The 14,953-nt window shown below is 40.1% G+C and overlaps 1 protein-coding gene across 4 annotated transcripts in view; it reads right to left on the bottom strand.

The window, feature by feature from the left end:
* ATP11A (ATPase phospholipid transporting 11A) overlaps window positions 1-14,953 on the bottom strand; it is a 302,717-nt gene that overhangs the window by 30,594 nt on the left and 257,170 nt on the right. For all 4 annotated transcript variants that reach the window (XM_082245175.1, XM_082245178.1, XM_082245177.1 and 1 more), the window contains exons 26-27: window positions 12,407-12,472; window positions 4,788-4,891 (exon numbers count right to left, since the gene is read on the bottom strand). In XM_082245175.1, coding sequence (XP_082101301.1) covers window positions 4,788-4,891; window positions 12,407-12,472 — 170 coding nt within the window. The remainder of the gene's footprint in view (window positions 1-4,787; window positions 4,892-12,406; window positions 12,473-14,953) is intronic.

Below are 14,953 nucleotides of genomic sequence, written 5' to 3' on the forward strand. Positions count from 1 at the left end.
TCCTCTGTGGTATCCTCCTATGAAATCCATTCTTGTTTAGTGTTTTACGTATTGTAGATTCGCTAACAGGGATGTTAGCATTTGCCAGTGACTTTTGTAAGTCTTTAGCTGACACTCTAGGATTCTTCTTCACCTCATTGAGCAGTCTGCGCTGTGCTCTTGCAGTCATCTTTACAGGATGGCCACTCCTAGGGAGAGTAGCAGCAGTGCTGAACTTTCTCCATTTATAGAAAATTTGTCTTACCGTGGACTGATGAACAGCAAGGCTTTTGGAGATACTTTTATAACCCTTTCCAGCTTTATGCAAGTCAACAATTCTTAATCGTAGGTCTTCTGAGAGCTCTTTTGTGCGAGGCATCATTCACATCAGTCAATACTTCTTGTGAAAAGCAAACCCAGAACTGGTGTGTGTTTTTTATAGGGCAGGGCAGCTGTAACCAACACCTCCAATCTCATCTCATTGATTGGACTCCAGTTGGCTGACATCTCACTCCAATTAGCTCTTGGAGATGTCATTAGTCTAGGGGTTCACATACTTTTTCCACCTGCACTGTGAATGTTTACATGGTGTGTTCAATAAAAACATGGCAACATTTCATTCTTTGTGTGTTATTAGTTTAAGCAGACTGTGATTGTCTATTGTTGTGACTTAGATGATGATCAGATCACATTTCATGACCAATTTGTGCAGAAATCCATATCATTCCATACTTTTGCTTGCAGCTGTATATGTATATATATATATATAAATACATACTGTGTGTGTGTATATATTTATATTTATATATATATATATATATATATATATATATATATATATATATATATATATATATATATATATATATACACACACACACACACACACAGTACTGTTAAAAGGTTTGGTGTCACTTATAAATGTCCTTATTTTTGAAAGAAATGCACAGTTTTTTTAAATGAAGATAACAATCAGAAATATGGTCTAGACATTGTTACTGTGGTAAATGACTATTCTAGCTGGAAACGGCTGATTTTTAATGGAAAATCTACATACTGTAGGTGTACAGAGGCCCATTTCCAGCAACCATCACTCCTGTGTTCTAATGGTACATTGTGTTAGCTAATCGTGTTAAAAGGCTAATTGAGGATAAACCCTTGTGCAACTATGTTAGCACAGCTGAAAACTGTTGTGCTGATTAGAGAAGCTATAAAACTGGCCTTCCTTTGAGCTAGTTGAGTATCTGGCGCATCAGCATTTATGGGTTCGATTATACTCTCAAAATGGCCAGAAAAAGAACTTTCTTCTGAAACTCGACAGTCTATTCTTGTTCTGAGAAATTAAGGCTATTCCATGCGACGGTGTGTACTACTCCCTTCAGAGAACAGCAACCAAACACAAACGGGCTCTAACCAGAATAGAAAGAGAAGTGGGATGCCCCGATGCACAACTAAGCAAGAGGACAAGTACATTAGAGTCTCTAGTTTGAGAAATAGATGCCTCACAGGTCCCCAACTGGCAGCTTCATTAAATGGTACCAGCAAAATGCCAGTCTCAATGTCAACAGTGAAGAGGCGACTCTGGGATGCTGGCCTTCTAGGCAGAGTGGCAAAGAAAAAGCCATATCTGCAACTGGCCAATAAAAGGAAAAGATTAAGATGGGCAAAAGAACATAGACGTTGGACAGAGGAAGCTTGAAAAAAAAAAGTGTTATGGACAGACAAAACCAGACAAAACTAAGTTTGAGGTGTTTGGATCACACAGAAGAACATTTGTGAGGCGCAGAACAAGTGAACAGATGCTGGAGGAGTGCCTGATGCCATCCGTCAAGCATGGTGGAGGTAATGTGATGGTCTGGGGCTGATTTGGTGCTGGTAAAGTGGGAGGTTTGTACAAGGTAAAAGGGATTTTGAATAGGGAAGGCTATCACTCCATTTTGCAACGCCATGCCATACCTGTGGATAGCGCTTGATTGGAGCAATTTTCCTTCTACAACAGGACAATGACCCAAAGCACACTTTCAAACTATGCAAGAACTATTTAGGGAAGAAGCAGTCAGCTGGTATTCTGTCTGTAATGGAGTCGCCAGTTCTCAACCCTATTGAGCTGTTGTGGGAGCAACTTGACCGTATTGTATGTAAGAAGTGGCCATCAAGCCAATCCAACTTGTGGGAGGTGCTTCAGGAAGCGTGGGGAGAAATTTCTTCATATTACCTCAACAAATTGACAGCTAGAATGACAAAGGTCTGAAAGGCTGTAATTGCTGCCAATGGAGAATTATTTGATGAAAGCAAAGTTTGAAGGAAAAAATTATTATTTCAAAGAAAAATCATTATTTCTAAACTTGCCAATGTCTTGACTAAATTTTCAATTCATTTGATGAATAAAAGTGTGAGTTTTCATGGAAAACATGAAATTGTCTGCGTGACCCCAAACTTTTGAATGGTGTTGTGTGTGTGTGTGTGTGTGTATATATATATATATATATATATATATATATATATATATATATATTTATATATTACACATACACACACGCTGTCCTTTCCATGTTTTTCCCTGTGTGAATATATTTCATATACTACTATACAGAACTTTACTAACATCCATAGTATTTTCATGCTAAAAAAAATACTAAAAATTACAAAATGTAAATAATTAAAACAAAAATAGTGCAAACCAAGTCTAGCTGTCAATTTTCTGGTTACAAAAACAGGCTAAAAAAATAAATAAATAAAAACTTTTTTGCTGTTATAGGCAACGTAACTGCTCATTTTTCTAAATGTGTACCAATGTACCATTTATAACAAAGTTTACAAGAGCAGGCTTGAAGCACTTGGTACACACACACAGCAGTTGGAAGCGTATGCAACACAACACCAGCTCCAAATAATTGCATGGCATCTAGAGTACAGTGAATGTTAATAATTTAACCATGTCCCCCAGGCATTTTGTTCAAACCCAGACATCACAGGTAGTTTTATTGCCAAATGGGCACCACACTAAATTTTCGGTAACCAATAAATTTCTGTAAAGCCTGAAGGCAGAATCCACTATAAAATATGAACTGGGAGAAAAAGATGACTATAGGTTAGATATTAAAAAAGGTGTAATAAAACAGACAATGACGGTTGTCTGTTTTATTAAAATAATTGGACCAATCTACAAATGGAAATTATATTACACATTTAATTCAGGCACCAGTAGAATCTTTCCAAGAGCATCAGGAGCCATGACCTGGGGCACTTGTTTATCCTAATGCCTACTTTGCTTTGGTTCTCCAGTCTAGTATCCAAGACCAACAACTTTTAAAAGATGCAGTAAAAGTTAGACCAGCATTTGGTTTTCATATCAGAGTGCCATGGGCTCTGGGGCTACTGAAAATGCCTGTATTTCAATAAGGTCTAATGCACACTAGCCCTTGAGATGGGTTTTGGATACACTCACATTGCCTTGCATCAAGGAATAGGAGCAAAGCACAAACAGGTCAAAAACTGACCTGAACTGATTTTAAATGCCCATATCCAGCTGCCATTTTAGGCAGTCTTAGATACTGACCAACAGACTTTAAAGGGCATTGATAATCTTTGATATGCCCATATGAATGTGGTCATTTTAATGTAAATGTTAACGATCACTGTAAAAGCAAACATGTTTCTGTTTGTAATTATGTACAAAGCTGTTGATGTTTTATGAGTGAACGAGGCTGAAGATGTGCATGTCCACATAAGTCTGACCACTGGTGTACAACCAAGCTGTGCTCCCAGGAAGAATGCAAAGAAGCAAGCAGACCGTGCTGGGATGGATGTGCTACCATGCCTAGCGTGGTCAGTGTAAAATAGGTAAGCAGGGGGACTGGCAAGATCACCAGCTATTTCACATAAAAGCAATGCAAAGAGAACAAGATACTTTTTTTTAATACAAGTACATGGTACTTGGGGCACCACAGTGGCTAAGTGCTTAGACAGCATTGGGGTCATTGGTTTGAATCCCAAGCATGGCACTATCTGCATTGAGCTTGCAGGTTCTCCCTGTGCCTGGTATTCCGGTTTCCTCCCACACTCCAAAGATATGGTAGTAGGTTAATTGGCTCTTATCTAAATTGGCCCCAGTATCTGTATGGATATGAGTTAGGGACAAAGGCTGTTATCTGATCCCTCAGCACACTGACAAATAAACAATCTATACAAGTTTTAAAGTTAAGGTAGAAAAAAAAATTGATGCCTGTGTACATATTTAGTGAGAAGGGTGATCACTGATTAATTGCATTTTATTTTAAAAAAAGTGCACCTGGAGGTGAGTGGTTGGTAGGTAGGTGGGTGGGTAGATCAAGGTTTCTCAACTCCGGTCCCCAGGGCCCACTAACAGGCCAGATTTTAAGTATTACCTTGGGGAGATGCAGACTAGAATACTGCAATCACTAAGCAGCAAACTATATCATCTGTAATGTATTTCAGTTTTCTTGCAAACCGGGCCTGTTAGTGTGACCTGAGGAGCAGAGTTGAGAAACACTGGTGTAGATGATGCAGGGTGTGTGCTAATGAGGTCAGCTGGTCAACTTCTTCCTGTGTCATGACCTACAATCTGACCAGGAAGTAAGGCAGACGTAATGGAGAAGTGTTTTCAAGCAGCCATGAGGTAAGCGTGTGTAGAATACATGGAAAGCTTTGTTATTTCTGCATAAGAAGTACAATAATGCTATATTGGTACATAGGGGAGCTATAATTTCGAAAAAAAGGGTGAATTTAGCCTTTAAACATATTGCTGTGTAAAATGCTGACCATAAAGTAGTAAAAGAGAAACCTACCAGACAATCCCTCCCCATAGCAAAGAAAAGACAATATAGAAAACAAGTGATCCCCAGATCACAAAATGGTTGATCCACGTCCAGTATTGTGTATCCAGTGCAAGCTGAAAGAAAATAAAAACTGTTACATGAAAGGCACTAAATTGTCTTTGCAAAAACAATAGCGCACATCATCATAGTATTTTGCAAAAACAATACATTTTTATTTTACCTGCAGTAATAAATGATAGCTGAAAACATAACTACAGTATCACTTCAGAATGAACTACCTCTCTTTCAGCCAAAAAATAAAAAATAAAGAATAAAACACAACAATGCAACTACAGTATATAGGACCCAAATGTCTCTAACAGTAAAATGTCTGTGTCTGTATTCAAGAAAATGAAAACAGTGAGCATCACCAATCCTCCTCACCAAGTTTTAGCTATCTATAATGACATCGGTACAAGCACAGCATGCTTCCCAAGGCTAAATTTCTGCACTGCTAACATAGGCTGTGGCCATGGGTAGCAGGTTTTTTGGGGGTAGAACATAGGCACCTACAGGTTTACTGACTTTCTTTCACATTATCCCAAGCATAATAGGCTTTTCACATCCCAAGCTTTTCACATTGGGTCTTGGTGATGCTGTCCCCACGCAGTTTGTGCATTTTGCTGCCAAAATAATTTTACTGTTCACTCACTATGCAAACATTCTAGGTCCGTGCACCTATAACCAATCTGCAGGAAGAGTACAGTGACAGTATATCTTGTACTTCTTGTCATTGGGTTCTAGGTGTAGACATACAGAGTGAGAAAATATTCTCCTTTAGGCTAGGCTCACATCTATGCGGTTGTGGTTGATGCGGTTTTCTGGTTAATTTTGCATCTTTGAATATGCATTTTTGGTGCATTTTTGCATGCATTTTGCATTTTTTTCTCCTTGTCAAGCTGTAAATAGCCAATTGTTAAGGAGCGGACGGCTGCTGTGTCTTTAACTGATGAGTCATCAGCTGTCAGCGGTGTTCCCCGCTGCCAGCTGAATAAAAAAACAAACAAATTGTTGGCGAAGAAAAAATAAGACCCTTTGGGTCTGGGCCTGGTATAGATTTTGAAGATAACCCATCAAAATTTTTAAAAAAATGGCATGGGGTCCCCCCAAAATCCAAACCAGACCCTTTTTTCCGAGCATGCAGCCTGGCAAGGCAGGGCAGGAAAGGGGGGGCATAAGAAGGGCCCCCCTGAACCATACCAGGCCACATGCCCTAAACATATAGGTGGGTGATATGGAGCAGGGGGGGGGTCTCTGCACCCCCCAAAGCTCCTTGTCCCCATATTGATGGCTGTTGGTTGTGAGGGTCTGCAGGTGGGGACTTTTGGAATCTGGAAGCCCCTTTATTAAGAGGGTCCCAGATTTCGCCCCCCATATGAATAAATACCCCTACTCATTCACCCCAAAAAACAATGTCAAAAAGAAATAAAAAACACAGAGACAGTTTTTGACCATTCCTTTATTTAAAAAAAAAATAAATAAAAGTCTCCTGAAGTAAATCCAGAATCAATCATGAAAAACGTTGCCGCAAACCCAAAAAAAAAAAAAAAGAGGTTACCCGACCCCCTCTGACAGCTCCTTGACAGTTCCTAAATAAATGTGGATTTACTTCGGGGGACATTGTGTTTGTTTTTTTGTTCATTCACATGGGGGGTAGGATCTGGGGGCCCCCTGTTTAAAGGGGGCTTCCAAATTTTGATAAGCCCCCGCCCACTGACCCCCCCAGGGTTGTGGGGAAGAGGCCCTTGTCCCATCAACATGAATGGTGCGCAGTCACGTTGGAACAGGAAGGGGCCATCCCCAAACTGTTTCCACAAAGTTGGGAGCATGAAATTGTCCAAAATGTCTTGGTATGCTGACGCCTTAAGAGTTCTCTTCACTGGAACTACGGGGCAAAGCCCAACCCCTAAAAAATAACTCCACACCATAATCCCCCTCCACCAAATGATTTGGACCAGCGCACAAAGCAAGGTCCATAAAGACATGGATGAGCGAGTTAGAGATGAAGGAACTTGACCGACCTGCACAGAGTCCTGAACTCAACCCAATAGAATACCTTTGGGATGAATTAGAGCGGAGACTGCAAGCCAGGCCTTCTCATCCACATCAGTGTCTGACCTCACATATGCACTTCTGAAAGAATGGTCAAACATTCCCATAGACACACTCCTAAACCTTGTGGACAGCCTTCCCAGAAGAATTGATGCTGTTATAGCTGCAAAGGGTGGGCCAACTCAATATTGAACCCTGCAGACTAACACTGGGATGCCATTAAAGTTCATGTGCATGTAAAGGCAGGTGTCAAAATACTTTTGATAATATAGTGTATATCCAGCCCTGATGCCCGCTAATCAACCTAAATCAGGGCAGGTCTAAACAATAAATTATGGTTGTCTTATTAAGAAAAATGAGCTAATCTGCAATATCATCAGGCCACCCAGAATCATAGCCAGAATTAATGAAAGGTTATATTTACCGCTCTAGATCTGTCATCTGTTTGTGCGTAAACTGGTGGTTATTAATTTCATGAGTAAATTGCAGGTGGTATGCCACACCTTCATATTAACATTTGCTCATTTCTTTTTGTTTTCTTTACAACCAGAATTTCTCTTTTTTTAAAACAAAGGCATGGTACGATAACAACAAGTAACAAGATGGTACAAATCATCATAATAGATTGCAAGCACAAGTGCACAGGACACAGTCAAGCTTAAGCAATCTAGAACAAGATAGAGGATACAAATGTATAGCATATACAGTAGCAAGATGGTAAATTGACCCTCAAGTAAGGACAAAAAGGCTTAAAGACAAAAGCTCCAATAATTAGAGAAGAGGATGACTCAATGAGCTATCCAAGGCTGCCAAATTTATGAAGCATTTTTTATGACAATTCCTAATAATGTATGTTAACTTACATAGGCAGCACAACATTAATGAAGGACTCCTGTGATGCCACTGAGAGGGGGAGAGGGAGGTCCATTTACAAAGTATTTCCTTCTTGGCATAGTCCAACAGGTAGGAAATCAATAATTTGGTATAACCGGGCCTCTGCTTGTCATCACGTATGCCCAACAGTACAAGCTCAGGGGAAAGTGGGAAGGACAGTTGCAGACGGGTATTAATAAGATCAAAGACATTTATCCAGATTAGTTTTCCACCCTACGGCAGGTCCAACACAAATGAAAATATGTACCAACATAAGAGTGATAGCGTGAGCAATCGGGGGACATTTGAGGATAGACTCTAACCCAGGGGTCTTCAAACTATGGCCCTCCAGTTGTTCAGGAACTACAATTCCCATCATGCCTAGTCATGTCTGTGAATATCAGAGTTTTACAATGCCTCATGGGATGTGTAGTTCCGCAACAGCTGGAGGGCCGTAGTTTGAGGACCCCTGCTCTAACCCCTGTGGAGTGTAATACACTCTATGTAAAAATGTTGTTTTAATCAGTTTGTCCCGCAAGGAAATAGCGAGTTTGGAGCTATCCTCAATAAGAGTTTGCCCAGGACTCTGTATCCAAAAATTGCTACAACCACCCTACACTGGTCCCATAACTTAGAAGACTCTACACTGAGGAGAGTCATTTAAAGTGAAGACAAAGGTTTGGGGAGGGAGTCCTGTGAAAGAAGGTCCTCCATCGGTTCACTCTGCAGGCAGGGAGGTCCAAAAATCGAGCTGCATTGTGCAATTGATAATAGAGGAAGTACGCCTGCCCAGGTAAACTAAACTTAGAGAAAAGATCTCGAAAGGACAATAGGGTACCTGTAGGCATAACGTCCCTAAGATACCGTACCGGGTCCAAACCTGGAGGTCGGGGCCTCTATACACCAGGTTACTGTGCTATGTAAGGGAGACCAATAGGGCAGACTCCAGGCAGACTGCAACGTTAGCCCTAGATCCCATAAACCACCATCTAATGGTGACTAGGATAGCTGCCCAGTTATAAATCAAATAAGTAGGTAATGTCAGACCACCGCAGCGCATCAACAGCTGAAGGGTGGACTTCGCAAATAAGAACCAACGCAACAGTCAACATCCTTGAAAAAGGAACCAGCTATCCAGGTAAAGCAATTCTGAAAAACATAGTTTAATTTAGATAGAAGTATAATTTTAAGTATATTAATGCATCCCAGCAAGTTCAATGGTAAGTTAGCCCAAGAAGAGCACCTCTCCTGCAACTGTAGGAGAAAAGGGTGAAGACTAATGCCCCATACACACGTGCAGATTATCTGCAGACTTTTGTCTGCAGACTTACCAAAACCATATAATATGAGGTCAAACCTAAACACTTTCAATTTGTATGCAATCTGGCAGGCCCTTGCACTACATAGAAAAGGTAAGTCTGCAGACAAAAGTCTGCAGATAATCTGCACGTGTGTACGGGGCATAAGGCTATAAAAGGTCCCCAGATCCCGGGTGATCCAGATGTCCAGATACTTAAGTTCATCAAACCACATTAACGGAGTAGGAGCCACAGACTCCCTTGCCTGGCAATCAAGAAGGAAAAGAGCAGAATTATCCAGCTGATACAGATTCCTGAGTAGCATCCAAACTCATCAAAGACAGCGAGTATGGCCTACAAGGAGGAATTTGCAACAGTGAGTATGGCCTACAAGGAGGAATTTGCATCATGTAAATATAGAAGAGGTCATTGGCGTAGAGCGTTATTTTTTTCTTCCAGGGGGCCGCCCCACAAGCTCTCAACGAGCCAGGAGCTCTACACCAGAATGCCCAGCAGGTCTAATGCCAGGGCAATCAGGCTCAGAGCCCTGCCGAGTCCCCCTTTCACAAGAACAAAACCTCAGAAAGTCTATCACTGGTCCAAATTCTAGCCCAGGGTGTATGATAGAGAATACCTAGAAACATGCAATAACCTAGGCCCAAAGCCAAACCTACACATCACCTCCCAAAAGAAACATCCACTCAACTAAGTTGAAAGCTTTTTCAGCATCCAAAGAAGCTATGACTCTCGAAACACCATTGGCGTGGGGCACAGACAAATTGAGGAATAGGCGGCAAATATAAATATCAGTGCCCTTCCCAAGCATGAAACCAGTTTGATCAACATGAATACAGTCATCAATCACCTTCAAGAGGCAGATGGCCTGAATTTTAGCCAGTATTTTAGCATCAGAATTAAGCATGGAGATTTGCCTATAAAAGGCACAATCCTCAGGATCCCTCCCCGGATTTGGCACTAATTGAGCAAGGAGAGACTCGAGGCTAGGCACCAACAGTTCCTGATAAAGTGAATATATATCTATTGGAATCCCACAGATTCTAGGGGGTCCTACCTGGCTGTAAGTGACCTAAAGCTTCCTGCACAATCCGGTACAATCTATTCCTAGCCTCAATTAGGTCAAGATAAGCATGAAAGTCAGACTCACTATAGTCAACCTTGGAAGAGTATAGTGATTGATAATACTGCATAAATCTACCATTAATACAGTCAGGTGACTTCAGCATCTTCTTGTCCTACCTCCTCATTCTCACAATATGTGTAGCAGTGGTTTGACCCTTAGCCAGCCAGGGCAACAGCTTGACATATTTATCCCCATATTAAAACATCTGTGGGTCATGGAGAGCAGGGATTTTTTGTGAGATCAACACAGCCCAGAGTTGTGGGGAAGAGACCCTTGTCTCCATCAACATGGGGACAAGGTGCTTTGGGACGGGGGAGGGGCAGAGCCGCCCCTGCCCTAAAGAACCCACCCCCCCATGGTATGATTCAACGGGGAGGGCGCTCGCTTATCCCACCCCTTTCGTGCTCGGATAAGGGTCTGGTGTGGATTTTTTGGGGGGCCCCACAACCTTTTTTAAAAATATTTTGGAGAGTTTTTTTTTTCACTTTTTTTAATGCCGGCAGTTTTTTTTTATTCAACTGTCAGCAGGGAAGCCCATTGACAGCTGATGACTCATTAGTTGTTAAGGACGCTGCAGCCGACTTCCTGGACCCACTCCTTAACAACCAGCTATTCACTGTGCCCTAATTGGGCAAACACCCGCCGAACGCCCTGCAAATTCGGGTGTTCACTGAACAACTGCCTCGCCTGAACCATTCGCCCAACTCTAGTAAGCAAGTTAGAAAAAGAAAAACAATGGATTTGTAGTAGCCTTAAATGTGAATATATATATATATATATATATATATATATATATATATATATATATATATATATATATATATATAAATGTATTTTACATTTGGTGACTTTATAACCACTTTAACCACTTACAGACTGCCCGCTGTAAATATACGTCGGTACTGTGACGTTAAATACCGGGATTAAGGCAGCAGATAGTGGTATCTTTTTAAACGGCGGGCGGTCCTCTTTAACATAAGGGTGGTCCCAGCATCAGATTTGCCACGGGATCACCCTTATGGGTGGCGGGAGGGGTGCCCCCCTCCTGCTGCTTTCCGGTCGTTTTCCCCGCTTACCGGACCCGCCGGTGGCGGGGAAAATGATTTGGTCCGCTCTCCTCTCAGGCAGGATGGCCCTCACTCAACTCTATGGCCTTGGAGGACCTCACTTTCTAACAACGGATTTAAAGAGGCCATTTTTTTTCATCATGTAAAAGAAATGACTTTTTTTTTTTTTCCTTTTTTAGTGTAGATGTAAGATCTGAGGTCGTTTTGACCCCAGTTCTCACGTTAAAGAGGTTCTGTCATGCTTATTTCTATTACAAGGGATGTTTACATTCCTTGTAATAGGAATAAAAATGATCAAAACATTTAAAAAAAAAACCTGTGTAAAAATAAAAAATAATAGATAAAATAAATAGGAAAAAAAATTAAAGCGACCTGTCCCTGTTAGCTTGCGTGCAGAAGCGAACGCATACGCAAGTCCTGCCCACATATGTAAACGGTGTTCAAGCCACACATTGAGGTATCGCCATGATCGAGAGCAATAATTTGAGCCCTAGACCTCCTCTGTAACTCTAAACTGGTAACCTGTAGACATTTTTAAAGTGTCGCCTATGGGGATTTTTAAGTACCAATGTTTGTCGCCATTCCACGAGTGTGCGCAATTTTGAAGCATGACATGTTGGATATCTATTTACTCAGCGTAACATTATCTTTCACATTATAGAAAAAAATTGAGCTAACTTTACTGTTTTTAAATTTTTTTTAATTCAAAAAAGTGAATTTTTACCCAAAAATTGCATTTGTAAGACCGCTGCGCAAATACGGTGTGATAAAAAATATTGCAACAATCTCCATTTTATTCTCTAGGGTCTCTGCTAAAAAAAAATTATATAATGTTCAAAGTAATTTTCCAGAAAAAAAACTAGCCAGGCAACTAACATTTGTAGAAGGAGCTCAAAAATTGCAGTCCATGTTTCTCTCACAAAAGGTTTACTTTGAGTATCAACTGATGAGATTTTAATTTATGATCTTGTCAGAATGAATGCTGAGAAACTTTTACATTTTTATCATGTGTTTATTTCTTTTTAACTGTCAGAGACACCTGAACTAAAATGTTAAACCAATTTAAATACTGCAGATGCACACATTTCCCAATGAAGATGTATAACAAAACCTTTCTTTAAAAACAAAACGATAATTGAAATAAGATTCCAATCTTACCTTAAGTGTAACTGTAAACACTAGGACAGTGAATACCAGTGTTCCAAATGTCCAGTTTCCCAGCATCTATTAAATTGTCAAAACCAAAAGAAAAAATATATAAAAGTCTTTTAAAAATATAAACATTTTCTTATTTAATCATCTTCAAACATGACTCAAATAGCACAGATAGTATTTAGAACTGATTAATTAATTCAAGTATGTATCACTGTTTAACAACAATTTACAAGTTACAAGGAATAGTGGGAACTGTAGTTTATGTAAACCATAACAAAAACCTTCTTTTATTAGCCCTTTGTTGGCATGTTACATCATTTGATATATCTGTTTTGATAGTTGCAAAAAATACCTGTTGATCCTTCCAGATATCTAGTGAGCGGGTAACTTCCTAAATATTCTGTCCATTGCTGTCATCCAAATGAAACTGCCACTCTACGCCAACATACAGTCCAGTGCTTCTCTGCCTCCCCTTTCTAACCAAGCCTTTCTCAGCCAGGTTGCTGCAGCACCCCTAATAAATGCAGACAACACCATCGTTGGGAAAGGGTAGCCTAGAGTAACAACATTGTTCCTCCAGTACAGTAAAGGAACGTTGTCACCCTAAGACAGGAAGTGTGTTATTGACAGGATCGCCAGGTCAAAATATGGGGAAAAAAAGCCTAGAAAAAGAAAACAAATGCATCCACCATATCAATGGGCTGGTAAGTTCTAATGTTTTACATTTTTTGTTCTTTGGTTTAAGATATGCTCTACATTTCTGCCATTGCAATTTTCAAGGCAAGGCGACTGCTGTTGTGCTAGGGCCCATAACCTGTATGGACCTAACAAACAAATGTGAATGCATGGGCCAAAAAGGTGTATATATATATAATGTCAACACACCTACTTTGATGCATTAAAAAATGTCTTGATTATTTATTGTATGTATTTACTTTTTATTATAGCTAATATCTAAGGAAACATGCAATATGATGAAATAGTGTTCATTTTTATTGTAATATAACAGTATTTAATGTGATCCTGACCTGGCCTAAAACATTTCTGTGGTAACAGTGCTGAGCTGCATACAAGCATGAATCAGTGTTAGTTTTCAAATCAATTCCTATGTTTAGGTTAAAGTGAATCTATCATAAAAAATTGTATGGAGGCAAAAAAAAAAAAAAGTTTTAAGAGTTCCATATTTCTACCCTTTTATTAGGTCAGTCACTAAGGAACTGTTGAAACCATCTCTTTAGCAAGACAGACAGACAACTAGATTTTGAGAAAGGCCCAAAATGGCAGCTCCAAACATCTCTCGTGACACTGTCCCTTTAAGCCAAAGAAGTATTACTTGTGATATTGATTACGTGTGATAAATTGATTTAGAATTACCTTTTGGAGTGTGAAACATTCTTAACATGTGATAAAAGTTATTTGTGCTGCAATTGTTTATTACTACATGTTGGCAAAATACTTAAAATGACAAAAACGCGGACAATTTTCAGACACTAATAAGCTAACACAATGTGAAAAACATATGTGAACCATTAGTCCTGCAGAATTATTTTGCAAACTTTATTAAAAAAACACTGCCGCTCTATATAATCAAAAAATGATATTTCTTCATTCTGCAGCTTGGAACTGCCTCCTACCCTCAAATTTGAGAAATGGATTGTTAAAAGAGAAGTAGGGTCAAAGCTCCTTTGGCCCTATTTCTCCTGTGGGTAACAGGAGTGCACTTAGTTCTGCACTCTTGGGGCCTAAATTTAGCCGACAGCGGGCTAAAGTCTGCTGTTGGCTGATGTCACTCAGCTGGTCCAGACCCTAGAGAGATCCCGACTTTGTCAGTATCCACCAAGATGCCTGACTGGCAGCTGACCCAACCTCTCAGGATGCTGCTAAGAGCCTGAGCCAGCTGCTTCTGCCCTCTCCAAAGGCGAGCACTCAAGTGAGAGCTGGAGGGACTGAGCAGAGAGCCTATGACTGACAATGATGGGTTCTCTGCTCACTAAAGACCAAGAACCGAGCGGTTGGTGGTCTTTGATACCTCAGTTCTCGGTCTTAGAGGCAGCGGGGGGGGGGGGGGGCAGATGCAGCATTTGACCGATGCTGCATCCACCTAGAGGAGTATATATTTTTTTTTTTTTTTAAATCCCATATTTTTTTTAATGATTATTATCCCATTCATAAAACCCACATTGTCTTCTAGCTGTACTTCAATTCCTGCAAGCGGCCTAATCACCTACCCATTCAACCCCATGTGCCTGAACATGTCATGACAACAGAGGAAAAATGGCTCACAGTGCTAACATTACATCTCTCAGTCTGATATCGAATGTGAATAGAATAAAAAAAAAAAAACAGAAAAAAAAAAAAAGCAAAAAAAAAAAAAACTACAACTAATACTAGCAGTATTTCAGAATACATTTAGCAGCTATTTAATAAACATATATGACGGAAGGTTGAATTTTTAGCTGTGTTTTGCTCTAAAAACAAAAGTTAAACTTATCCCCATAAATGCTCAAGCAATAGTTTATATTTTAATAAGGGAAAAAGTTGATTTTGGAA

The sequence above is a fragment of the Pelophylax lessonae genome, assembly GCF_965119305.1.
Source record: "Pelophylax lessonae genome assembly, chromosome: 2".
Lineage (NCBI taxonomy): Eukaryota > Metazoa > Chordata > Amphibia > Anura > Ranidae > Pelophylax > Pelophylax lessonae.